At 45.0% G+C, this 26,243-nt stretch overlaps 1 protein-coding gene across 4 annotated transcripts in view; it reads left to right on the plus strand.

Moving 5' to 3' along the window:
* The first annotated feature begins 554 nt into the window (after positions 1 to 554).
* TMX3 (thioredoxin related transmembrane protein 3) overlaps positions 555 to 26,243 on the plus strand; it is a 306,294-nt gene continuing 280,605 nt past the window's right edge. For 2 of the 4 annotated variants that reach the window (XM_029590912.1, XM_029590915.1), the window contains exons 1-2: positions 14,608 to 14,755; positions 14,858 to 14,918. In XM_029590912.1, coding sequence (XP_029446772.1) covers positions 14,716 to 14,755; positions 14,858 to 14,918 — 101 coding nt within the window. In that variant the 5' untranslated portion in view covers positions 14,608 to 14,715. Of the gene's footprint in view, positions 658 to 13,740; positions 13,868 to 14,607; positions 14,756 to 14,857; positions 14,919 to 26,243 lie in introns of those variants that run through there. The other 2 variants (XM_029590913.1, XM_029590914.1) reach the window with 2 other exon arrangements.

The following is a 26,243-nucleotide window of genomic DNA, read 5'->3' on the forward strand; positions in this document are numbered from 1 at the left end:
AGATGTTATTGAAGTGACTAATTGAGCTTGGACTTAGAAACTCTCCATTAAAGTGGTTTGCATCTTTCCTTTCTATAGGTTATATTATGTGGACTAGAATTCATCTTCTCAGTCCTATAGAATGCCCTGCAACATTGCACAGGTTCTATATTGTCCCCACTTTGTTTAATCTCTACTTGCCTCTCCTCCTTATCCAGTTTAGGTTTCTCCTGCTACTTATTGTTGCGATCCCCCCTGCTGCTGCGCTGCAGGAGGTCTCTTACCTTCCTCTGGAGGCCGCTCTGAAGCCAGGGCCTCGCCTGCGCATCATCCAGGACTTGCTCCAGGGCCTGAGAGGCCTAGCTGCTCCTGAGGCATGCCTGTGGCTTGCAAGCCTCAGCGTTTGGACTTCCTGTTTGGCGACGCCCTTCTCCTAGGGGCTGGCCCGCAGCTCTCCACCTGACTTATAGGACCAGCGGTGGGCGGTCCTGACTAACTCCTCCCAGGGAGTTGCCTGCAACCTCCAGTATTTAAGGACTTGCTTGTCAGTTCCTCAGGGCCTTCGATCAAGCCTTACAGTCGGCTGTAACTGTGCTGATCCAGGTCTTCCATGGTTCCTTGTCCAGTGTCTTTGCCTGATGTCTGCTCATGTTTCTGCCAGCCATAAGGACTTCGGATGTGAGTATCCCAGCATCGGAGTTCCTGTGCGCCTGGGTCTTCCCTGCACCCTCCTTCTCAGCGTGGTCCGCGACCAGCCTTCCTGGGCTGTGTAGGGCGCGTCTGGGACAGGGTGGTCCGCGACTCAGTCCCACGGGTGGGCTGAGTAGGGCGCCCTGACGGACAGTGCAATGTTCCCGTCCAGCCTTGTCTCCAGTGTCTGCTTCAGCCCTTGCCCGGATGTCTTCCTGTCTCTGCCTTGACCTGGTTCCTGAGCCTTCTGTCCTGTTGGGCCCTGGAGTGGCCAACAGGAGGGATTCGTCCCACGGGCTCTTGAGCTTCTGCCAGCCGAGGGGGCTTTGGATGTGAGTATCCCAGCATCGGAGTTCCTGCTCGCCTGGACCTTTCCTGTGTCTCGCTTCAGCCCTTGCCCTGATGTCTCCGTCTTGCTTCAGCCTGCTTCTGCCCCGTCTGATGTCTTCAGTTTAAGGACTCTGTCTGCCCTCGCCTCTGTCCGGCCTGCTGCCCATTGCCATTCCCTGCGGCGGGTCCGAAAGGGCCGGGAACAGTCGGAGGACCGTTCACTAGTCAACTTCCCCGTGTTGGCTACCATGGGCATGCAGGTCCGGCTGAGGGCCGGACTCCCTGTTTCTGTTCCTGCCTGCCTGGCTCACCATGCCTGCTCAGCTCACCTCCCACGGTGTGGCCTTGGGCTCCTCCTGGGGTCCTGCCGTGGCCCAAGGGCTCACCACCTGCCCGAGACGACCGCGCCCGCGCGCGCTCGTAACACTTATATGCTGACGTTATACAGATAACTGCCTCTACTGACCCCATTTTAGATGACATTGCTTTTCTGAAGTCGCCAACTGGCTTTATGCTTCCAATCTTAAACTAAATCCTGAAGCCATCTGATTCGCTAAAAAGCTGGTTTGTTCGATTTTCCATCTCCCTCTATGCTGGTATTCATTCAATTAAAAAGTATTTTTACTACGTTGGGTATCAATTTTTACTTTTAGCTTACTTTCGAAGCAGAAGACTCTAAAACAGTTTGGTCTTCTTATTTCTTCTTATGTTCATTTTATGTCTACGACTCTTTTTGAGCATAGGGGATTTAAAATTGTTAACACATTCACTTGTGATGAATTACATAATGGTAATATATCTGTAACATATCTTTGTCTTTCCTCACATGCTGTTTCATCTTCAACTAATATAGCTACCAAACAAATATTTGGGAAAAGAAAGTACGATCATATGATGCCACTTTTCCAAAGCCTTCACTAACTTCCCGTATCTCTATGAGTTCAATTTAAAACAGGCTGTCTTTCTTTTAAAATTCTTCATTTTGGCTATTCTTACTAAGCTCAGTTATTAATTCTTTTTGCACCTTCCTATTGTCTTCTTTCCTCATAGCAGGAGCTTTTAAAAATTCCTAGCTTTAAAGAAATTAGATTAGAAAAAACAAAGGAAATGGCCTTTGCTTTTTTAGCCCCTTTTTCCATTGATAAGTAGGCTGAATTAGTCACTACATCTGGGTGACATCATAGAACGGCACCAAACGGACTTGCATTTCCAAGCTATATTGAACATGTGCAGGAATTCCCGTTAGGGCGTTGCCTCCTGAGCCTCCTCAGTCATTTTTTGTCTGAGCTGCAGCACAGATGTCTATTCATCTCTATTCTTCTACTTTTTACCTCAAACTTGAAATTTTTCTTCAAGATTCCTATTCTGCCTTGCCTCACTGCTTCTGCAGCCATACAAACAGCATTTTTAAGTGCTACCAAAAAAAAAAAAATTCAGAGAGGAAACTTTTCCTCTCACAGTATTTCAAGCCAAAAGAAAGTCAATCACAGGTAGTGACTTCAAAAATTGCCTGTATGGAAAAGTCATGTTCCTCACCGATAGCCATAAGTTATGCTTCCACTGTCTGGGACCAGGCTTTGACCAGAAAACATGTGAAGCATGTGGACAGATGTCCCCGCACTCACAACTTTCCAGGGCTATGCGCATGGAAGAAGTGCATAAATTTCTATGAAATGGCAGTAGATCATCCTCCCAAAGTCCAGCATTATTTGACTCCTCGGGAAAGCCTTTGAATTGGAGCCATTCCAAAACTCCATTGCAAGGTCTGAGGCCACAGGGTTGGGTTCAGCTGACCAGATATAATCAATGCATAAGCAGCATTATTCCCTAAAGTAGGCCATCTCTGTTTCAAAGAAACACATACAATCTTTATGAAGTGCAATGGTGCAGACGGCATCAAGCCATCCCTCTTCGGCATGGTCGGAGCAGGTCTTTTCCCATTATAGTGCTTCAAATCATCAAAAGACCAATACATCCACCTGTACTGCACCGAAGCACAATGCATCGACACATTTGAAGCATGCAGACTAAATGCACCCAAAGCAACTGATGTACACAACGCATTTGATGCACTGGAAGCAGTCAACACACTCAAAGCCATCGACACACTCGAACTATGGTGCATCATACACCCAAGGTCCGGTCCACCAATGCACCTGATGCATGCTGCACCAAATACATGATGTCCTGACACATGGTTCTTTGGCTCACACTTACATGATGCACCAATGAAAATCATGCCGACTCACTCAATGCATCTTAATGCTGATATTGTCAACAACCAACAAGGACTGAACTTCACAATCTGAATAAACAAATAAGCGTAGGGGTAGCTTGCTTATTACGGCGGTTACTACCCTAAACCAATTAAGCCTGATATATCACTTTGAATGCAAATACAGCATTGCTCTCTGCTTCAACGGCAGGGGGAAATGTGGAAAACAGGATTTACATTCAGACAACATCCAACAAGGCATTGATCTGTGTAGTCTGGGTAAACAAGCATCGGGGTAACTTGCTTGATGTGGCGGTTACTACCCATAACCATTAAGCCTTATGCTCATCTTTGATGCAACTCCAACATTACTCTCTGCATCAATGGCAGGGGATGGCAGGAAATTCGAATCAAACAGTTACCAACAAGGGCCCTGAAGTTGGTGGTTGGTGAAACAGATAAGTATGGGAATATAAGTGTGGGAGCTTGCTGGGCAGACTGGATGGGCCGATTGGTCTTTTTCTGCCATCATTTCTATATGTTTCTATATCTTCTTCACATCATATACTGGTGTGCTCAATGAGGCCACCATACATTCCACTCATTTGTGCTTCACAATGGCCCTGGCCCTTTTTCAGCCCTGCAGCCCAGAAGGAGTTCAAAATCCTCTGCATAACCCAAAGATTCTGCTTCATCTTCCTGGGAACCGAGAGGATTAACAACACAAAATTATATTAGCTATTCAAAATCTGCAGGAAAAGGAGTAAGAATACTGTTACCTCCTCCTTTGGTTAGAGGTAATTAATTTGTAGACAAAAAGGAAGTGACACTGTGGAGGTGAGTAAGATGAGTGGGGCCAGAGCTAGGTGTGAAATCTCTCTCTCACAACCCCCCCCGCCCCCAAATGCATTCTTCACACTCTTGACATGCTCAATGAGCACTGATAGGCAAAGGATGGTTGAAGGTTGGGGATGCAGGATCACTGGAGTAAGAAGATGGATAGAGAAAGGGGCCCTCTCTCTCTCTAACCGCCGCCTCCTCCCTGCCCTGGTGATTCTGATCCTCCATCACCAGCCCCATTTCCTCAGTGGTCCTTATCCCTCCTCTTTCCCCAGTGGTTCTAAAGCCCTAAGTCTATCCTCCTATCACTGATGTCCCTCAAGGCCCTCCTTCTCTCCTTTCTCAGTCAGTAAATTACAGGCCTCTTCTTTTTCAAGCCAAAATCAGCTGGCTCACCTCTGTTTTAGGGGGCAGGAGCAAACTGGTGTGCACTATCCGCTATCTTCAGTCACCATGGACAGGGGTGTGGGGCCTGGAATTCAAAAGCATGGCCTTTTTGCTTACATGAGGTGGAAGAAAGGAAGCCATGGCACATGCTCTCCTCACTCAATCTCATGCTCCCTACACCATAGCTAATCATATCTCCTTCTCTTCTTCTTCACTTCCTCTGATTACTTCACTCACAGACTGCCTCCAACTTTTCATCTCACTCACATCTCATAATCCCCCCAATCCCCTCACTCACACCTCAAAGTATGGGGTCAAGTCCAGGCAGCAATCAACAAAAGTCCGAGTCCAAACCAAGGTCAAGGTTCAGGAAATCAAACCAAAGGCACAAGAAAGAACAGAGAAGACAGAGAAGACAAGGCATGGCTGAGGCAAGGAAGGAAACAAGCAAGACAAGGCAAGGCACAAGGTACAAATTTAAGCAATACACACTAGAAATGAGCACCAGGGGACCTGTTGCTGAGAGAAAGGACAGAGGTCAGGCAGGCCCTTAAATAGTGTTACGCCTATGATGTCATCTATGGGCACCATGGTCGGCTCCCACTGTGGGTCCTTTACATGTGAGCGTGTCTGGTGCGCGTGTGCCTAAGGGGCGAGCTAGGAGGAGCAGGCAATGGCAGCATCCTGTCACGCAGCTTCTTGCCATAAAGACTGTTGGCGCTGGAGGTAATTGTGGTTTACAGAGCTGTCTCATGAGAAGAATGTGACATCGGGTAAGGTATGCAGATGAGCCTTCTGCTGCAAGGAGCTCACGGTGACCTCATTTTTTATGCAGAGAAAACACTGTCGGGCCGATGCAGTAAAGTGCGCTCAGGCTGAGCGCACTGTTAGCCCCCGTTTCGCCGGGCTATTTTTACCCCTTATACCAGTAGTTCTCAACCTTTTTTCGGCCAGGACACACGTGACAGATGGTTCTCACATGCGTGACACACTGAACATGTGACCGTCACGGGGCAAAATGTAAATATACATTCTGCATCCTCAGGAACCCCGTCGACCCCCAAAAATGGGTGCAGAGCAGAACTAGGGCATTATCCGTACAGCTCACCATACAAAAAAAGATATTCTGGATCTGATGACATCTCAGTAAAAGCAAAACAAACTCTCTTTACTGGCAAGCACAATACCCCTCCTTATGAAAAGACAGTAATTTACCACTACAAATATTTAATCAGGCCCTAAACACCAATACACCTCCTATTAGGAAAACAGAGCAAGCCAAGCTGCTATAGATACCCACTTAGAAATAATTGTAAAACTATACTAATAAATGTTACAAAACAGCTGATGAACAGAATAACATCCAACAATTAAAAACTCATACAAATTATTAAAAATTGTCCAAATATCAATAAAATATTTCAAAACAGCAGACACATCACATAATACCCAATAATTAAAATGGCAGTCAATCAAGAAAAATAAACTAAAAAAGCTGCCTTTACTTACCCTCTCCAGCAACTCTCCTACTCCTTTCCCTTGCAGGCCAATAGCACTCACCAGAAGCAGCAGTGGCTGCTGAAGCTCTGTCCTCACAGTCCTCTTCCTTAGGGGTCACAACCAGTCTCTGTCTCACACAGACTATTAACTTCCCTAACTAGTATCTCTTCCCAGTGGCTCTTCATTCTTTGGCCCCGCCGGCGGTGGCACGCAGGTCTCTCTACTCTTTGGCCCTGCCAGCCTGGCCTCCAACGGTGGCGCGCAGCGTTTCTCCATTCTTCAGCCCCGCCCCTAGGAAAAAGGGAAGCACAAGTGGGGCACTGGAACACCGGGAGCCACGACACACCTGCCAGTGCTCGCGACACACCGGTTGAGAACCACTGCCTTATACAGTAAGGGGAATAGCGCATGGAAAATGTGCGACCAACCCCCCCCCCAAAGCTATTAGCACCCGCAACATGCAAATGCATGTTGATGGGCCTATTAGTTATTCCCACGTGATACAGAAAGTAAAATGTGCAGCAAAGCTGCACATTTTACTTCAGAAATTAATGCCTGCCAAAGGAAGGAGTTAATTTCGGCTGGCACCGGGAAAGTGTACAGAAAAACAGAAAAAACTGCTTTTCTGTACACCCTCCAACTTAATATCATAGCGATATTAAGTCGGAGGTCCCAAAAATAAAAAAAAAAATTAAAAAATCAAGTTTGCTTACCGTAAACGGTGTTTCCGTAGATAGCAGGATGAATTAGCCATGCTGTCATGGGATCTGTCAATCAGGTCCGGGAGGCGGAACTTGTCAAAGCAGAGATCAGAGCTTTGCTCTCTGCGGCTGCGAGTGTGTTCCCGCGCAGGAAAGTAACGGAATCTCTTCAGTCTGTGATTAAGCCTTAGTGTAGTCGAAGACTTGGTGACTGCCAGGGAGGAGGGTGGGTCAGCATGGCTAATTCATCCTGCTATCTACGGAAACACTGTTTATGGTAAGCAAATTTGCTTTTTCCCGTCGATAAAGGGCTGAATTAGCCATGCTGTCATGGGAGTCCCAAGCTCCCGATCACGTTGTTTTTCATATATATATTTGTACGTGATCTTTGACAGTGTGCCAGTCACCGTGGACAGGAGGATAGAGATTGCAGGATTGCGTGCCCTATCTTCGCATCATTGGCTGCTTGTTGATCAAGGCAGTAGTGAGATGTGAAGATATGGAGCAATGACCATGTAGCTGCCTTACAAATGTCTATGGGCTGCACATTCTTCAGCTGTGCCAATGAGGCTGCTACTGCTCTGACTTGGTGAGCTTTCGGTTCTGAATGTGGTTTTAGTTTCTGTTTATTGTAACAGAATTTGATGCACTGTGCTATCCAGCTGGAGATGGTGCGTTTAGCCACTGGTAGTCCAGGTGCCTTTGGGTCAAAAGAGACAAAGAGTTGAGAAACACGGGAGTCCGAGTTTGTCCTTTCTTTGTAGTATGCTAAAGCTCTTTTACAATCTAGTGTGTGCAGTAGTTTTTCCCTATCATTTGCATGAGGTTTAGGGAAAAAGGTTGGTAATTCCATGGTCTGATTGAGATGGAATTGAGAAACCACTTTTGGTAGGAAGGATGGGTGAGTTCGGAATACTATCTTCTGGTGAAGAAATTGCAAGTATGGAGAATAATGGACCAAGGCCTGCCATTCACTGACTCTTCGTGCTGATGTTACAACAACCAGGAACACAACCTTCCATGTGAGGTTTTTAATATGTGCCGAGTCCATGGGTTCGAACGGGAAAAGCATGAGCTGTTCCAGAACTATGTTGAGGTTCCATGGAACTGGAGGCTTAGAGATCGGAGGACGAAGGTGAGTTAACCCCTTAATGAAACGAGATAGTAAGGGATGATTGGATATAGGAATATTGTTTATTGGTCTATGATATGCCCCTATGGCACTGAGATGAACTCTAATGGATGACGTTGCTAGACCAGCTGTATATAGTGTATGAAGATAATCAATGAGCAATTTAGGCAAGCAGTCCGATGGTGGTACACCTTTGGAAGTGCACCATGTAGATTAACGTTTCCATTTATAGCTATAATTTTTCCTCGTTCAGAGTTTCCTGGATTCTAACAAGATGAATTGTGCCGAAGTGGAAACTCCCTGTTCTGTTAAAAGGAGCCTCTCAATCTCCACGCTGTCAAGTGGAGAGATGAGTGTAGTGGATGTAGGAGCGTCCCTTGATCTTGGCAGAGAAGATCCTGGCAATTCGGTAATCAAATTGGATCCATGATGGATAGTCGGAGAAGGAAACTGTTCCATGGTTGCCTCGGCCAGGCCGGGGTGATGAGTATCAGTTGAGCTTTGTCTGCTATGCACTTTGAATTGTCCTTGTTATGAGTGGTATGGGAGGAAAGGCGTATAGGAGGCCTGTCGTCCACGGAATGAGGAAGGCATCTTGCGTGATCCTGAATTGGCTTGATCTTATCGAGCAGAATTTGGGAACTTGAGCATTGATCTCTGTTGCAAAGAGATCTATTGAAAGTGTCCCCCACTGCATGAATATGTCTTGGGCTATTTCTGTATTGAGTGCCCAATCGTGAGGATGAAAGATGCGGCTTAGCTTGTCCGCTCTTGTGTTTGCAACTCCTGGTAGGTAAGTTGCCTGGAGATGTATGCAATTTTGGTGAGCATGTTCAAAGATTGTCAAGGTCTCCTTGCAAAGGGACCATGAACTGGACCCTCCTTGTTTGTTGATGTAAAACATTGCGACTTGGTTGTCCGTGTAGATCATGACCTGCGTCCTTTCAGGTGGTCTTGGAACACTCGTAATGCATTCCGAATCACTCTGAGTTCCAATACATTTATTTGCAGGTTCTGTTCCGAGATTGTCTATAACCCTTGTGTTTCATAAATCTCGAGGTGTGCACCCCAGCCCTTGCGAGACGCATCTGTGGTTAAAACTGCGTTGTGAGGAGGGGAACTGAACAACGCTCCCTTGGATAGGGTGGAGTCTAGGAGCCACCATGTTATGTCTTTTCTCATTTTGGCAGTCAATGATAACTTCTGTGTCAATGGTTGCGAGTGTTGTTTCTACTGACGTTTCAAGCCCCATTGCAGGCGTCTCATGTGTAGCCTGGTGTTGGGAACCATGAAATTTGCCGCTGTTATGTGGCCGAGGACTACTAAAACCTGTCTCGCTGAAGGTCTCTGAGTATGGTTCAAGGTATGTAACAGAAGACAGAATTGTGATATTCTGTTGCTTGGTAGGTATGCCCTGGTGCGCGTAGTGTCCAGGCATGCTCCTATGAACTGTAACTGTTGTGTTGGTTGTAGGTGTGATTTCTGAAAGTTGATCACCAATTCTAATTCTTGCAAACATCTTCATCACTCGATGAAGGTGCTCGAGTAAGATGTTTGGAGTTGGAGCGATTATGAGCCAATCGTCCAGATATGGGAAAATGGTTATACCTTGTTGTCTGAGATGAGCCACCACCACTACCATGCATTTGGTGAACACCCTGGGTGCAGCCGATAGTCCAAAGGGGAGAACTTTGTACTGGTAGTGTTGATGCCTGTAGCAAAAGCATAGGTAAGGCCACGAGGATGGATGGATGGATTGGAATGTGTGTGTAAGCATCCTACAGGTCGATGGAACACATCCAATCGTTGGTTTGAATCAGAGGAAGGATTGATTTCAACGATTCCATTCTGAATTTCTCTTTGGTGAGAAATTTGTTCAATTCCCTTAGGTCTAGGATGGGGTGAAGGCCACCCGACTTCTTGGGTATGAGGAAGTATGGGGAATAAAATCCTACTGATTGGGTCCCTGGGTAAATTTGTTGAATTGCTTGTTGTTTGCGAAGCAAAGCAATTTCCTCCCCCAGTTGTGGGTGGAAGTTGTGAATCTTGAAAGTGGAAAGATGAGGTAATATGGGTTTTGTGACAAATTGGAGTTGGTAGCCATGACATACTATCTCCAAAAAAACATTGATTGGATGTTATTCTCTCCCAGGCTGTCATGCAGGAATGAATCCTGCTGGGTGGTGCTTGATGTTGTGGTGGTGGCTGGGTAACGAAAAAGATGAAGTCACTTTCACTGCAGTAGCCGGTTGTTGTGCTTGCTGTCTCTGATTACGTGGTTTACCTCTACGTTGGTTTGAGGTATTCTGTTGTGGAGCAGGACGCTGGTACGCAGGGTAGGTCTGTGTACGAAAGGACTGGTAAGATCTGTAGGGTCTCCTGGCATAGGATTGCCTACGAGTAGATTCAATATAACGACGTGTGGTCGAATAGTAAGGTTTGATATTAATGATTGTACAGCTAGAGCTTCTTCCTTCAGTTTACCCACTGTGTCTTGAAATCGTTCTCCGAACAGGTTAGCTCCTGTACATGGGAGGTCCGTTAGTTTCTCGTGCAAATCTTCACGAATGGAACTTGATCATAACCTTGCTAGTCTGCGGGCGGGCTGCAATGGCTGTTGCCGATGTCCTAGACGATGTTTCATATGCTTCATAGATTGACCTCAAAAGGTGACGAGATCACTCTTCCATGTTATGAAGAGGCGGAGGTATCTGATCCGCAGTCGAGGAAAGCATACCTTTTATAGCTTGTATGTACTCATATAGGTATTGTACCATGTAGAATTGATGGTGCATAATTCGGGCATTCAACATTGAGTTATGGTATATTTTCCTGCCAAACTCATCCAAATATTTGTTGTCTTTGCCTGGTGGTATGAGGAATGTGACATTGTTTTCTTAAATCTTTGCATCGCCGACTCTACTACAATTGAAGCATGAGGTAATTGTGGTACAGAGTACGGTGATGTTTTCCTCATATGGAATTTTATGTCCGTTTTCCTGGAAACTGCTGCGATTGCGTAACATGTTTCCCAAGATTTCTGAAAGACTGAATGCAGGAGCTCTTGTGGTGGAAGAGATGTTGGTTCCCCTGGAGTCTCAAACATTTTTGGGAGACCAAGGGTTTCTGACCTAGGGTCTGTCTCTTTTTGGACCTCTAGATGCATTATTGTACCCAATTTTTCTAGAAATTTTGGGTATGTAAGGTCTTCTGGAGGGGAATACAGTTCCTGAGGTTGTTCTTGCAGATCCGATGGGAATCCCGTAGATGATGATGGGGATGTATACGGTAAAGGAGACTCAAATGATGTATCCTGTTTATAATTTGGTAAAGCTGGTTGGTTTGCTATAGGAGATGTCGGAGGCTCTACTGACTGTTCTCTATTAGTCTGCGTCTTATGTTCCAGAGAACTGTCAGCAGCAATATTAGTCATTTTGAATGATGACTGAAGAGTTTCATAAAAACCTGCCAAGGATTGGGACAATTGAAAAAATGCCTTTTTTGTACGAGGAGGCATTATTGTATGATCATCTGGTTCTTGTGACTCAACATGCTTTAGGGTGCATTGGTGTGTTCTGAGGTAAAGTATTGTATACTTTATGGTCTTTCTGTTTTTTGTTGCATATGATGTCCCTCGAATCCTCTGAAGCTATAGAAGCGGTAGAGGAAGCAACTTGTATTACCTCTCTGTGAGAGAAGGTATTTGAAGTTGGTATATGAGATGATTTTGAAGTCGAAGGGCTTACTTCCCATGTTGCACTCCTCTCTGCCGACTTTTTGTGGTGGGAGTGTCGTGAGCGCTTATGATAATAGTGTGATGACGACGAGTCTGTATGACTTCTCCGTTAAGACGGTGATCGTTTTCTATGTTTATTGTAAACTCTGTCGAATTATCTCTCAAAGAAAGGGAAGTACCCGAACGAGGTGAGGTTATTGATGAAGAGGCTGAAGAAGACCTGTGTGAGGGTCCACGTCTTCGTTTTAACTCATTTTGTAATACATGAGATGGGTGCTCATGTGTCTTATGCACGGATTTGGATTTATGCGCGGATCTAGACTTGTGCGCATATCTTTCTGTTTCCATAAGCGCAAGAGTGATCGGCGCCGATGTTTCCGGTGCCGTGCGCATAGAGATGGTTGGTGCCGGGCGCACGGGTGTTGTCGGCGCCATGCGAGCAGATGTCGATGGCGCCGTGCACGTAGAATTTTCTTTGGTTGTGCGCACGGACTGCTTTAGCCTCTTGCACGTCAATGTCTTCTGCTCCGTGCGCGCAGGGTCCTTTGGAGTCGTGCGCACAAGTGTCTTCGACGCCATGCGCATAGAAATGTTGTGCGCTGATACTTCTTCAGGCGCCGAAGAGTTATGCGCCGACACTTTTGTATGCGCATAAGGCGCCTTGGGTGCAGAAGTTGTAGGCGCCGAGATTTTTGGCGTCACTGTGTCCTGTGCCGGCGATTCTGGCTCTTTGGATTTTTGAAAATCCGATGGCCTTTGTTGGCTTGCCATCTCCTTACCTCCAAATTTGGAGGACTGAGGATCCCACGATGATGCCCTCTTTTTTGAGGGAGCCGATAAAATCGCAGGGCCAGGCGACGAATGAGCCTCTGATGGGTCCGGTGAGGCAAAAAGTTCTTGAAGCCTGTAAGCCTTTTTCTTCAGTGCTCTGGGTGACATCCTTGAGCAAAATTCATAATCTTCCCGATTGTGATCTGGTCCCAGGCATCGGTAACATCGATCATGGTCATCCGTGACCGACATTACCTTGCCGCAATTACAGGGTTTAAACCCCGATTTTGACATGTTTATTATATTAACGCTGAGGAGAAGAACAGCTCCGCGTGCGGAAAGAACAGACGGAGGAGATTCCGTTACTTTCCTGTGCGGGAACACACGCGCAGCCACAGAGAGCAAAGCTCTGATCTCTGCTTTGACAAGCTCCGCCTTCCGGACCTGATTGACAGATCCCATGACAGCATGGCTAATTCAGCCCTGCTATCGACGGGAAAATTTTTTTTTTAAATCTGCCTGCAAGCCGCGGGTTGGAAGACGGACGCTCAATTTTGTTGGTGTCTGTTTTCCAAACCCGTGGCTGTCAGCGGGTTCAAGAACTGACACCAGTAAAATTGAGCGTCGGCTGTCAAACCCACTGACAGCCGCCGCTTCTGTCAAAAAGGAGGCGCTAGGGACACGCTGGTGTCCCTAGCGCCTCCTTTTACCGCGGGCCCTAATTTGCTTGTTTCTTTACTGAATCACTCGCCCAGGAGAGTGGCCTGAGCGTGTGTCAGGAGAGCGGGCGCGCGCTGGCTCTCCTTCGCGTCTTACTGTTTCGGCCCATATGTGCACAAAACAACTTTTCTGAGCTTAAAATTCCAACTGTAGTTCCTACCACAGTAACTCCAACTTCTGCTCATAGAATGACACTGTACCTGGAACCTTTATGCCATCTTTCAATAGTTTTCAGTGCTAAGAAAACAAGGGTTAATCTAGATCACCTCTTTACATTGGGTGATGGGGAGGAGGTAATTGCTAATACCTTCATTAACATTTCTATGACAGTGTGCAAATTGCTGTGCACAAAACTCATTTGTATATCAGCAATTAAATTTGCATACACAACACGGCTTTTAACCTTAATATTCCACCTTTCAGGCACTTCAAAGCCAATGACATGCAAGTGCTGTATGAATTCCCGTGTCCCCATAAGGCTCATACTATTTCCACCTGAGGCAACAGAGGGTAAAGTGACTTGCCCATGGTCAAAAGGAACTATAGTGGGATCTGAACCAGTGTTGCCAATCTCGCTTATTTCCTGTGTGTTTGGGGGTTTTTTTTCAATTCGAGGGTTGCTTCTTATTGGGTATTTTTTCTGCCAATCATGTTTTTCAGCTTGGTGGGCAGGACTTGTGCCCTGCTGTGATTGGCTGCTGCTGCCAATGAGGCCTGACCTCAAATTATTAGCTCACAGGAGCATGTGGACAGATACCACAGGGCAAACAACAGCATGTGGTGACCAAGGAAGCTTTCATATGGCACAGCAGACCTGAACATTGAAGGGAGTGTAGAACTCAGCTGGTTATAGTCAAAGAGAAGAGGTATCAGGAGGGGAGGAATGAGTGTGAGGGGACCAGAGATGTGCATGGAGGGGAGGAGTGGGGAATGAGTGTATGGGGGGGGGGGGGGCAGAGATGTGCACGGAGTAGAGGGGGGAATGAGTATGAGGGAGGCAAGAGATGTGCGGGGAGGGGGGAATGAGTGTGAGGGGTACCAGAGATATGGTTGGAGGGGAGAGGTGGGGGAATGAGTGTGAGGGGCTGGTGTGTGGGGTTTTTTTTTTTTTTTTCATTTGTTCTACACCATTTCTTATTTCATCTAATTGGTTTTTTCTCACGTGTTTTGGGCTTGTTTTTTCGGAAAATAGCACTTGTTCTTTCATCATAACCTGGCAACCCTGACCACTGGGACTCCCTTATTCGCAGACTACTGCTCTAACCAATTCTGCTTTACATCCATTATTGTGGGTTAGGGGGGTTCCCGTGGATGCAAACTGTACTTTTACATCTAGCCCCAACAAGCCATACAAAATAAATACCGTGCTAGGGTCTGTGCGATTTATGACATCGACCCCCAAAGTGATAGATGGGGGAAAGGGTTGCACATTGGCGCCCCACTCCGCAGACTGGACGATGAAGGGCTCTTCACCTCTGCAAGCAAAAACGAGCCTGCAAAGGAAAGCCCACATTCATAGGTGGAAGAGCATCAACGCGTGCCGCGATTCGTGACGCAGCACGTCTTAAAAGCACGCATAGCCCCGCCTCTTTCCGTCATCTGGCTGTGCGCAGGCGCAAGGCTAGTTGAGTGGGGAAGCTGCGGCAGTGTAGTGTGCGGTGCTTGATTTGCTTCCGGCACGCTGGTTTGGGGGGGGGGGGCTGCAGTTGCCAGCATGAGAGCGCGTGCTGGGCTCGGGCGGCTCTGCGGTGCAGGTACCCAAGGATGGGGGGAGGTCTGCGTGTGTAGCTGCTGTTGACACCTGCGCTGCCCGGAAGTGGTTCTGTTAACGTTTTCTTTTCTCTCTGTATTTACAGCTGCGGCTTTGCTGCCGCTCCTTGCTGTCGTTTCCGCTTCTGTAGAGGATTTGGATGATTCGTAAGTGACATTCCCCTTGCTGTTTCATAGTCTTGTCTTCATTCCATAACGGCCCCAGCTCTCCTCTCCGAACCCCACCACCTTGCAGGTCTGTCTGTTAAGATAGCGCCTTTCCCAGCCCTATGCTGATATCCATTTAACCACAGGTGGAGCTGCATATTTTGGTTACTTTGTGAGTTCCAAATCTATTGGGAATATGTGAGGCCTGAATATGGGAGCCACTGTGCTAAGAGGCTTTCCTGGTTCTGCTTTCCTACCTGCCAGTCGTTGTCAGCAACTCTTTAAATCAATGAATGGCTAGCGCTGCCCTTTGGTGTTACAGGTAATCAGCCTCCATAGCAGGTGTGAGACTCAGAGGGGAATACAGGTTCCCAGCTGGATTCTTCTTTGTGTTCACCTGTTGCCCAGCAGCCTACAGATAGTCTTCAGTTTTGTTTTTGCAAAACTGGATGACAGAATCTAGCTTTGTTTTTATATTTATTTGGATTTAGCTCACACTTTTTCATTGATAGTTCAATGATTTAATCAGGATTGTCTCTTGGAACCCATACTTATATTGAAAGAACAGTAATACAGGAGTGGAGTAAGGGTTCAGGCAAGGCTGGGGATTAGTTTGATTTGTATCTTTCATAGCTGAGATGTGGATGGAGTGAAAAGCAAGCAGTTGTCTAAAGTTGCTTTATATCCAGCTGATATACAAAAAAAAAAAAAGGCATTTTTGCTTTTTTGTGGGATTGTAGAGATTTAAGAGGGTCAGCAAGAGATTTGAAATTTATTCCACCAAAATCGAATGCTAACGTGCTAAATTTTATCTTAATACAATGTTGCTTTTATTGCAAACTGAACTCTTGTTTCCTTAGCATTACTTCCCAAGCTTTTACATTTGAGTCCATATTTATTTATTTATTTTTTTAATTTAGATTTTTATATTCAACTTTTTGCAATTTTTTCAGCACTTCAAAGCAGATTTCATCCAGGTATTTCCCTATCCCTAGAGGCAATGGAGGGTAAAGTGACTTGCCCAAGGTCACAAGGAGTGACAGACTTGAACCCTAGTCTCCTGGTTCATAGCCTGCTGCTCTAACCACTAGGCTACTCCTCCATGGTGCCTGCCACAGAATGAAATGATTTTATAATGGGAGTTGCATGAAGAAAATTGTGTACTTTTGTTGTTTTTAATCAGTTTCCTTGGTGATACCAGTTGTGGTTTACAGTGCTAGGAGTGATTACAATCAGTTCAGGTCAGTGAAGTGGCAGCAGATTTGCTGTGGGACAGCTATTGATAATTAAGAAAAACATTGGGGTAATCTGCGCTGCAAATACTACTACCATAAGAAGCTTGCTGAGGAGACTGGATGTACCATTTGGTTTTCTGCTGTCATTACTGTTTTACTGTGTTACTTTCAAACTGGTAGTATAGTATTGCTTGATCATGTTGAGTTAACCAACTACTAATGAATCCAGATCTATTTATTTGTTACATTTATAACCCACAACATCTAAACTTGTCCATCTATGAGGCATACATGATAAAAATTCATAAATTCCATGTAAAACAATTTTTTTTTAAAACACTACAGCATATGTTAGTCTAAAAAGATGATTTTTTTTGTATCAGTAGTTTCTTATTGGCATAGCACAACAATAATTACAAAGACATTTAAAACAAGCAGAGTATATATAAAAAAACAGGAATGATACTGAATATTGTTGAACAGTGCCATATTTTTCTCCCTTTTTCCCCTCAACCCCCTGGCCTCAAAAAAAACTTCCAAAAAAACAAAAAAAAAAAAACCAACCCAAAAAAACCATAACAAGTTGCAGTTAAATTTGCATTCAAAGATACCAGTTGGACGAACCGTGCCGGCCATATATGCAACAGATGAAAACTCATTATCATGATATAAATAATACAAGCAAGAGTAAAATAACACCCAAATTGAGAAATCATAATTCAAGAAGTTAGTTTTTGGCTGTGAAGGTAAAGAATGCACACAATCACCCCAAATGTCAATCATTTGGTCAGATTTCTTTGCGGATAATTTTTTAGCTGATTAAATATTCCCAACACAATAGTACATGGATCTGTTACTTCCACCGGGCCAGCAAAGCGAGCTCTCCTTAGTCCAATTGGATAGAATTACACATTTGGCTACTAAAGAGACCTTATCCATAAAATATTGTCGGGATTTAAACAAACCAGGCGCCACCCCCTGAATTGGTAAACAAGGTGTCAAGGTGCTCCTAATATATAGAAGGGAGCATATAGCCTTCCAAGCTCCACCGCAAACCTTTTAATCCGAAACTTTTCCAGATTGTGTCCCGGGAATGGGATACACCTGAAGCCGCCTTGTGGGTTAGCAGAGCCATGGAAAAGCTTTATCCGCTGCCGAATGAGTCCTTGGATCTTCTCAACATTCCTAAGGTGGACTTGGCCATCACGGCCATAGCTAAACACACAATGTTTCCCGTGACAGGAGGGGCAGCGCTCAAGGATCTTCAGGATAGAAAGCTGGAAGTTTTACTCAAGCGGATATTTGACGTGTCCGCATTAGGAGTGAGGACCACCGTCTGTAGCAGCCTTATTCAGAGAGCTACCCTCCGCTGGATTCAGCAGTTGCTCACGTCCCAGGAGCTTCCTCCGGGGGAGGCTGAGCAGGCGAACCGCATGGAATCAGTGGTTGCCTATACGGCGGATGCGTTGTATGATCTGCGTGTACCATGTTTTCAGCGGTTTCTGCAGGACGGCTGCTGTGGCTCCGTAACTGGTCGGCTGATGCCTCTTCTAAGTCTCAACTGAGTTTCTTTCCTTACAAGGGAAAGCTGTTTGGAGACAAGCTAGAACAACTTATTAAAACCTTGGGAGACAATAAGGTTTACAAGCTCCCTGAGGACAAGCCCAGACCGTCTCACCCCCTCCGGTGTGTTCCAGGGTCGTTTTCGAGGTCAGCGCCGTTTCCATTCAGGGAGGGTTTCTTCCTTTGCCTCGGCAAACATCAGCAAGGTCACAGGCATGGGCACATTCATTTCGTGGCAGGTGGCCTCAGCGCACCGGAACCTCTCATGGTTTCGCCTCCAACAAAGTTCCTCAATGAAGGTGCGCCAGCCCGTTCCGGAGATCGGGAGGGGGGGGGCGGCTCTCCCTATTTCGCGAGGAATGGGTCAGGGTCACATCAGACCAGTAGGTTCTAGATATTATAAATCACAGTTACGCTTTGGATTTTGCTCGGCTGCTTTGGGATCTGTTTCTAGTGTCTCCCTGCGGGTCTCAGGCAAAACAAGTGATTCTTCAAACTGTCTCTGTTGCAGGCCCTGGGAGCGATTATCTCGTTTCCATCAGCTGAGCATCGGATCGGTAGTTACTCCATTTACTTCGTGGTCCCCAAGAAAGAAGGCTCGTTCCGACCGATCTTGGATTTGAAGAAGGGCAACAGAGCGTTGCGAGTCCCTCGGTTTCGGATGGAGACGTGGGCGGCCCTAATGACGGATCTCAACAAGGGTGAGCTTTTGGCTTCTTTGGATCTGACAGAAGCTTACCTTCACATAGGAATCCAGGAGCACCATCAGAGGTTCCTGCGGTTCATGGTTTTGGGAGAGCATTACCAGTTTCATGCCCTCCCATTCGGGCTGGCGATGGCTCCATGAGCCTTCACCAAGGTGATGGTGGTAGTGGCAGCGTGCCTTCGGCGGGAAGGGATATTAGTTCATCCCTACCTGGATGATTGGCTCATTCAAGTGAAATCTGAAGAGCTTTGCAAGGTGGCGGTACAATCAATTTTTGCGCAGTCTGCATTCGCTAGGCTGGGTCATCAATTACGCCAAGAGCCAGCTGTCCGTCCCAGGTGTTGGAATTTCTGGGAGCACGTTTCGTCACATCTGTGGGCAAGGTTTCCCTGCCTCTGGTGAGGATGGAGAAGTTAATGTCTCAGGTTAGAAGTCTGTTGGCCCTTCCTTTGCCCAAGGTGTGGGACTATTTACAGGTTTTTGGTTCTATGGCATCTATCCTGGAGTTGGTTCCTTGGGCTTTTGCTCATATGAGACCTTTGCAGTGAGCATTGCTTTCCTGTTGGGACCCCAAGTCGGAGGAGTTCAACCTGCCCTTGCCGTTGCTGGAACCGGCCAGGGCCAGCCTAGATTGGTGGTTGGTCACAGATCACTTGCTTCGGGGCGTGGACCTGGAAAATCCCCAATGGATAATCGTGACAATGGATGCCAGCCTTACCGGTTGGGAAGGCAGTCTGTCAGTCACGATCAGCACAAGGTCAATGGTCACATCAGCAGGCCAAGTGGTCCATAAATCAGTTGGAAACCAGGGCAGTTCGCCTAGTGCTGTGCCAATTTCTTCCGCTTGTCCGACACTGGGCGGTACGGATCCTATCCGACAATTCGACCACCATGGCTTACATAAACCATCAAGAGAGTACAAAGAGTCGGCCGGTAGCCTCCGAAGAGGACAAGTTGATGGCCTGGGCGGAACGCAATCTGACCCGCATAGCGGCATCTCATATAGCCGGAGTAGACAATGTTCAGGCGGACTTTCTCAGCCAGTAGCGGCTAGATCCCGGAGAATGGGAACTGTCCGAGGAGGCGATGCGGCTCGTGACGCGCCGGTGGGGGATCCCCCAGTTGGACTTGATGGCGACTCGACTGAATGCAAAAGCGGCTCATTTCTTCAGTTGCAGAAGGGAGCACGGATCGGAAGGGATGGATGCCCTGGTTCTTCCATGGCCTCCCGACATTCTCCTCTGTGTTTCCTCCTTCGCCATTGGTGGGAAAGGTTTTAAGGCGAATAGAATCCCACCGGGGGCTGGTTATTCTTGTGGCTCCGGAGTGGCTGAGAAGGCCGTGGTTTGCAGATCCAATCAATCTAGCGGTAGAGGGCCCCTTGCGTCTGGGTCAGCTACTGAATCTGCTGTGACAGGGTCCCGTATTTTTCGATCAGGTGGCTCGCTTTTGTTTAGCGGCTTGGCTTATGAGAGGAGACAATTGAGAAAGAAAGAGGCTATCTGGAGGCGGTGATTACCACTCTTCTACACGCACGAAAGACATCTACTTCTCTCACCTATGTTCGGGTGTGGAAAGTGTTTGATTCCTGGTGCAGTGGGTTGAAGGTGTCCCCATGGCAGGCCACTATAGTACACATTCTTGCGTTCTTGCAGGAAGGTTTGAAGAAAGGATTGGCATATAGCTCACTCCGGGTCGAGGTAGTGGCGTTTGGCTACTTAAGAGGTAAGGTTGATGGTGTCTCCATCGCGGGACATCCGGATATAGCACGTTTTTTTGAGGGGGGCAAAACATTTACACCCGCCGGTGCGGGTGGTTTGTCCTTCGTGGAGTTTGAATTTTGTTCTCCGTGGACTCTGCCGTTCTCCTTTTGAGCCTATCAAGTGGGCCATGTTGAAGGATTTAACTCTCAAGATGGTGTTGTCTCTCATGGCTATCTGTTCGGCTAGACACGTTTCGGAACTTCAAGCATTGTCATGCAGAGAACCGTTCTTGCGAATATCGGACTCTGGTGTTTCGCTTCGGACAGTGCCTTCTTTTCTGCCAAAGGTGGTCTCGGTGTTTCACATCAACCCCAGTCAGTTAAGTTACCAGCCTTTCCAGATGTGGATAAGAGTTCTCCTCAGGGCCAGGATATGAGGAGGTTGGACATACGATTGATTCTTCTGCGTTACTTGGAGGTGCAATACTTCAAAGGCGCCAAAGATCTGTAAACAGAAACAACAAATAGCTGAGTGGACTCTCCTGAATACTATAACCCTGGGCGGGTTTCAACTCTGATCATCTTTTTGTCTTATGGAGCGGTCCAAAGAAGGGGTATAAGGCTTCCAAAACTACAATTGCCCGATGGCTGAAGGAAGCTATTTCTTCGACGTACATATGTCACAAGCGACGAGTGCCAGATTGTCTTAAGGCTCATTCTATCAGATCGCAAGCGGCGTCTTGGGCAGAGAGCCAATGTGTATCACCTCAAGAAATTTGCAGGGCAGCTACTTGGAAATCCTTGCACACTTTTGCTAAGCATTACTGTTTGGACATCCGAGCTCCGGTTGTGGATTCTTTTGGCAGCAGTGTGCTTCGAGCGGGACTCTCCTATTTAGGGCAGCTTGGATACATCCCAGCAGTCTGGACTGATCCTGGTATGTGGGAAAGGAAAATTGGTTCTTACCTGCTAATTTTTGTTCCTGTAGTACCAAGGATCAGTCCAGACACCCGCCCAGGGTTATAGTTTTCAGGAGAGTCCACTCAGCTATTTGTTGTTTCTGTTTACAGATCTTTGGTGCCTTTGAAGTATTGCACGTGCACTTGTACAGAGTTTTTGCTGGTTATTGTTTAAAAAAAAAAAGGGAAAGTTTTTTGCTTGATCTACTCATTGGTTGTTAAATTTACTTCATTCTGCTTTGATAGTGATTATACTGAAGGATCGCAGGTGGCACACTGGTATATCTGGGGGGTGCTTTTCAGCTTTTCTCTGACTCCCTTTGCTGGAAGGGAGGCATAACCCTTCTATCTTGATATACTGAGTTCTGTAAAACAAAAAAAAAAAATTAAACCGTTTAAATACTGTGGCAGAAATCCCTATCCTCCACAATTCTAATAAAAGCTCATGATTCACTGAATCATAAAGCTTCTATTTGAAGCTGAACTAATAATATTGAATTTCCTTTATCCATTTCACAATATAAAAAATCAAGTACTGAAGCCAACAAAGATTCAGTTCCACCATTCTTTTGAAAGCCCGTTTTGATAAAACTCCAACACGTTTTATTAAAAAATTCATTTAATTGTAAAGTTATCCATTTTTTTTAATATCTTCAAATTTGTAGACAAATTTAAGATTGGGCGGAGGTAGACATTTATGAGACACAAGAAGAATCCTTTAAAATTGGGCAAACTAAAGCCTCTTTTAAAACTTCCGACACTATTCCCTCATAAGAACATAAATTGCCATGCTGGGTCAGACCAAGGGTTCATTAAGCCCAGTATCTTGTTTCCAAGAGGCCAGACCAGGCCACAAGAACCTGGCAAGCACCCAAACAGCAAGAAGATCCCATTCTGACCAAGACCAAAATAAGAGAGCACATTACACCTATCCTGCCGGAACCTCCATTGGCTTCCAATCAAATTTAGAATTCAGTTCAAAGTCCTAATGATTGTGCATGGCTTTGTGTATAATCTCGCTCCGCTTGACCTAAATATCCCTCTCCGTCCCCACAAACCCTCTAGACCGGTTAGATCTGCTTATAGAGACACTCTCTTCGCCCCCCCCCCCCTGCCAAATCCTCTTTAAGGAAACGAGCACTTTCCACAGCTGGCCCTCCACAATGGAATGCTCTCCCGCCAGATCTCCAGCAAGAACAATGCCCAATAACCTTCAAAAAAAGACTCAAAACCTGGCTATTCGGTCAAGCTTATCCTTAATTCAGATGATCCATCCATCTTTCTCCATAATAACTGGACTAGCTTTTCAGTTAAGCTTTTCATTCACTGAACAAGGCATAGCTTTGCAGGCAGGTTATGCATTTTGCTACCACCTGTGCTAGAAAATTGTCTTCATCCTTTGGTTTATAGTCTCTACCTTTTATCCCATCCCCCGTGTAATTTACACATTGGTCCATTATCTCCCAGTTTTTCATAGGTTTTGTTCCTCCTCAACATCATTTTCTAGCAAAGTTAGCTTTTGATTCCCTGTTTGTATCCTGGAAATGTGATACTGTGCGTTTTAGTCTCGTGTTCTCAGGAAGAGCATAGTATTTATTTGTTACTTTGATCCCAGTTACTTGTATCCCTTTTTTGATGTAATGCATTCGTTTATGCTCAACACATTTCGCTGTAAACCGATGTGATATGTAATTTTGCACATGAATGTCAGTATATAAAAGTTCCAAATAATAATAATGCTACTGATGCAATTAATAGCAGTGGCTATTCCCTAAGTAAACTTGTTTAATAGTAGTTAATGGACTTCTCCAATAACTTCTCCAAACCTTTTTTGAACCCAGCTACACTAACTGCACTAACCACATCCTCTGGCAACAAATTCCAGAGCTTAATTGTGCGTGGAGTGAAAGAATTTTCTCCAATTAGTCAAATGTACTACTTGCTAACTTCATGGAATGCCCCCCCGAGTCCTTCTATTATCCAAAAGTGTGAACAACTGATTCCCATCTACTCTTTCAGGACCTCTCATGATCTTAAAGACCTCTCATATCCCCCCTCAGCTGTCTCTTCTCCAAACTGAACAGCCCTTACCTCTTCAACTTTTCCTCATATGGGAGCTGTTCCATCCCCTTTATCATTTTGGTTGCCGTCTTTGTACCTTCTCCATCGCAACTATATCTTTTTTGAGATGTGGCGACCAGAATTGTATACAGTATTTAAGGTGCGGTCTCACCATGGAGCGATACAGAGGCATTATGAAATTTTCCATTTTATTAACCATTCCCTTCCTAATAATTCCTAACATTCTGTTTGCTTGTTTGAATGCTGCAGCACACTGAGCCGACTATTTTAAAGTATTATCCACTGTGATGCCTAGATCTTTTTCCTGGGTGGTAGCTCCTAATATGGAACCTAACATCGTGTAACTACAGCAAGGGTTATTTTTCCCTATAAGCAACACCTTGCACTTGTCCACATTAAATTTCATCTGCCATTTGTATGCCCAATCTTCCAGTCTCTCAAGGTCTTCCTGTAATGTATCACAATCAGCTTGTGATTTAACTACTCTGAATAACTTTGTATCATCCACAAATTTGATAACCTCAGTCATCGTATTCCTTTCCAGATCATTTATAAATATATTGAAATCACTGGACCAAGTACAGATCCCTGATGCACTCCATTGTTTATCCTTTTCCACTGAGAAAATTGACCATTTAATCCTGTCTCTTTTTTTTTACCAGTTTGTAATCCATGAAAGTACATCGCCTCCTATCTCATGACTTTTTAGTTTTCTTAGAAGCCTATCATGAGGGACTTTTTCAAACGCCTTCTGAAAATCCAAATATACTACATCTATCTGTTCACCTTTATCCACATGTTTATTAACCCCGTCAAAAAAATGAAGCAGACTTGTTAGGCAAGACTTCCTTGGGTAAATCCATGTTGATTGTTTTCCATTAAACCATGTCGTTCTATATGCTCTATGATTTTGCTCTTTAGAATAGTTTCCACTATTTTTCCTGGCACTGAAGTCAAGCTCACTGGTCTATAGTTTCCCAGATTGCCCCTGGAGCTCTTTTTAAATATTGGGGTTACATTGGCCATCCTCCAATCTTTCAGGTACAATGGATGATTTTAATGATAGGTTACATATTTTAACTAATAGATCAGAAATTTCATTTTTGAGTTCCTTCAGTACCCTAGGATGCATACCATCTGGTCCAGGTGATTTGCTACTCTTTAGTTTGTCAATCCTGGCCTACTACATCTTCCAGGTTCATAGTGATTTGGTTCAGTTTGTCTGACTCATCACCCTTGAAAAGCATCTCCAGAACTAGTATCTCTCCATAATCCTCATTAGTAAACATGGAAGCAAAGAATTCATTTAGTCTTTCTGCAATGGCCTTATCTTCCCCAAGAGCCTCTTTAACCCCTTGGTCATCTATCGGTCCAACAGACTCCCTCACAGATATATTTTTAAAAGTTTTTATTATAAGTTTTTGCCTCTACCGCCAACTTCATTTCAAATTCTCTCTTCGCTTGTCTTATCAATGTTTTACACCTTAACTTGACAATGTTTATGCTTTTATCTTATTTTCTTCAGATGGATCCTTCCAGTTTTTGAAGGATTTTTTTTTGGCTAAAATAGCCTCTTTCACCTCATCTTTTAACCATGCCGGTAATTATTTTGCCTTCCTTCCACCTTTTTTAATGCGTGGAATACACCTGGATTGCGTGTCTAGGATTGTGTTTTTAAACAATGTCCATGCCTGTTGAACACTTTTTTAACCTTTGCAGCTGCGCCTTTCAGTTTTTTTCTGTTTTCCTCATTTTATCAAAGTTTCCCTTTTTTGAAAATCTAGTGTTAGAGCTGTAGATTTACTTATTGTCCCTCTTCCAGTTATTAGTTTAAATTTGATCATGTTATGATCACTATTGCCAAGTGGCCCCACCTCCGTTACCTCTCATTTCCTACATTCCACTAAGAATTAAATCTAAAATAGCTCCCTCTCTTGTTGGTTCCTGAACCAATTGCTCCATGAAGCAGTCATTTATTACATCCAGGAACTTTGCCTCTAGCTAGTCCTGATGTTACATTTACCCAGTCAATATTGGGATAATTGAAATCTCCCATTATTGCTGCACTGCCAAATTGGTTAGCTTCCCTGATTTCTCTTAGCATTTCATCATCTGTCTGACAATTTTGTCCAGGTGGACGGTAGCATACTCCTATCACTATACTCTTACCGAACACACATGGGATTTCTACCCTCCACCAAAGATCTGCTCACAGTAGGGAGAATAATACCGTACACTTCAGCAGATAACCCATAAATAATCCAAAAAGGCACCAGGTCTATCGGGGAGCTTAAAGTTTTCAACTTGTTAATTATTCTTGGAGCATCCTCATCCTTCATCAATTTAAACTCTCATTATCCATTTCCTCCCTCTCCCAATATAATTTCCCTAGTAACTTGAACATCAGCAATCAGTAAACTTTGCTGAATCAATGAAATCTGTTGAAAATAATCAGCTAGTGCATCACAATAGACTTCCTCTCTATGGTTAAAAATTGGTTTCCCAACCATAGATTTAACAAATGTAAACAATCCCCATGATTGATTTTAATTAATCTTTTTAGAATAATACAGACCCATAAGAATTGCCATACTGGGTCAGACCAAGGATCCATCAAGCCCAGTATCCTATTTCCAACAGTGGCCTAATCCAAGCCACAAGTACCTGGCAAGTACCCAGATGTTAAATTTCAAGCTACTGTTGCTTATTAATTAATATCAGTTTATGGATTTTTCTTCTAGAAACTTGCACTAACTGCTGTAACCACAGCCTCTGGCAATGAATTCTAGATCTTAACTATTTGTTGAGTGAGAGAAAGTTTTTGGATTTGTTTTAAATGAGCTACTTGCTAACTTCATGGAGTGACCCCTAGACCTTCTATTATCTGAGAGAGTAAATAACCGATTTACATTAACTTTTTTTGAAGTCCTTTCATGATTTTGTAGACCTCTATCATATACCTTCTCAGTTATCTCTTCTCCAATCTGAACAGCCCTAACTGCCTTACCCATACCTCATAGAGCAGCCATTCCATGCCACTTATCATTTTGGTCGGCCTTCTCTGTACTTTCTCCACTG

The sequence above is a fragment of the Rhinatrema bivittatum genome, chromosome 2 (assembly GCF_901001135.1).
Source record: "Rhinatrema bivittatum chromosome 2, aRhiBiv1.1, whole genome shotgun sequence".
Taxonomy (NCBI): domain Eukaryota; kingdom Metazoa; phylum Chordata; class Amphibia; order Gymnophiona; family Rhinatrematidae; genus Rhinatrema; species Rhinatrema bivittatum.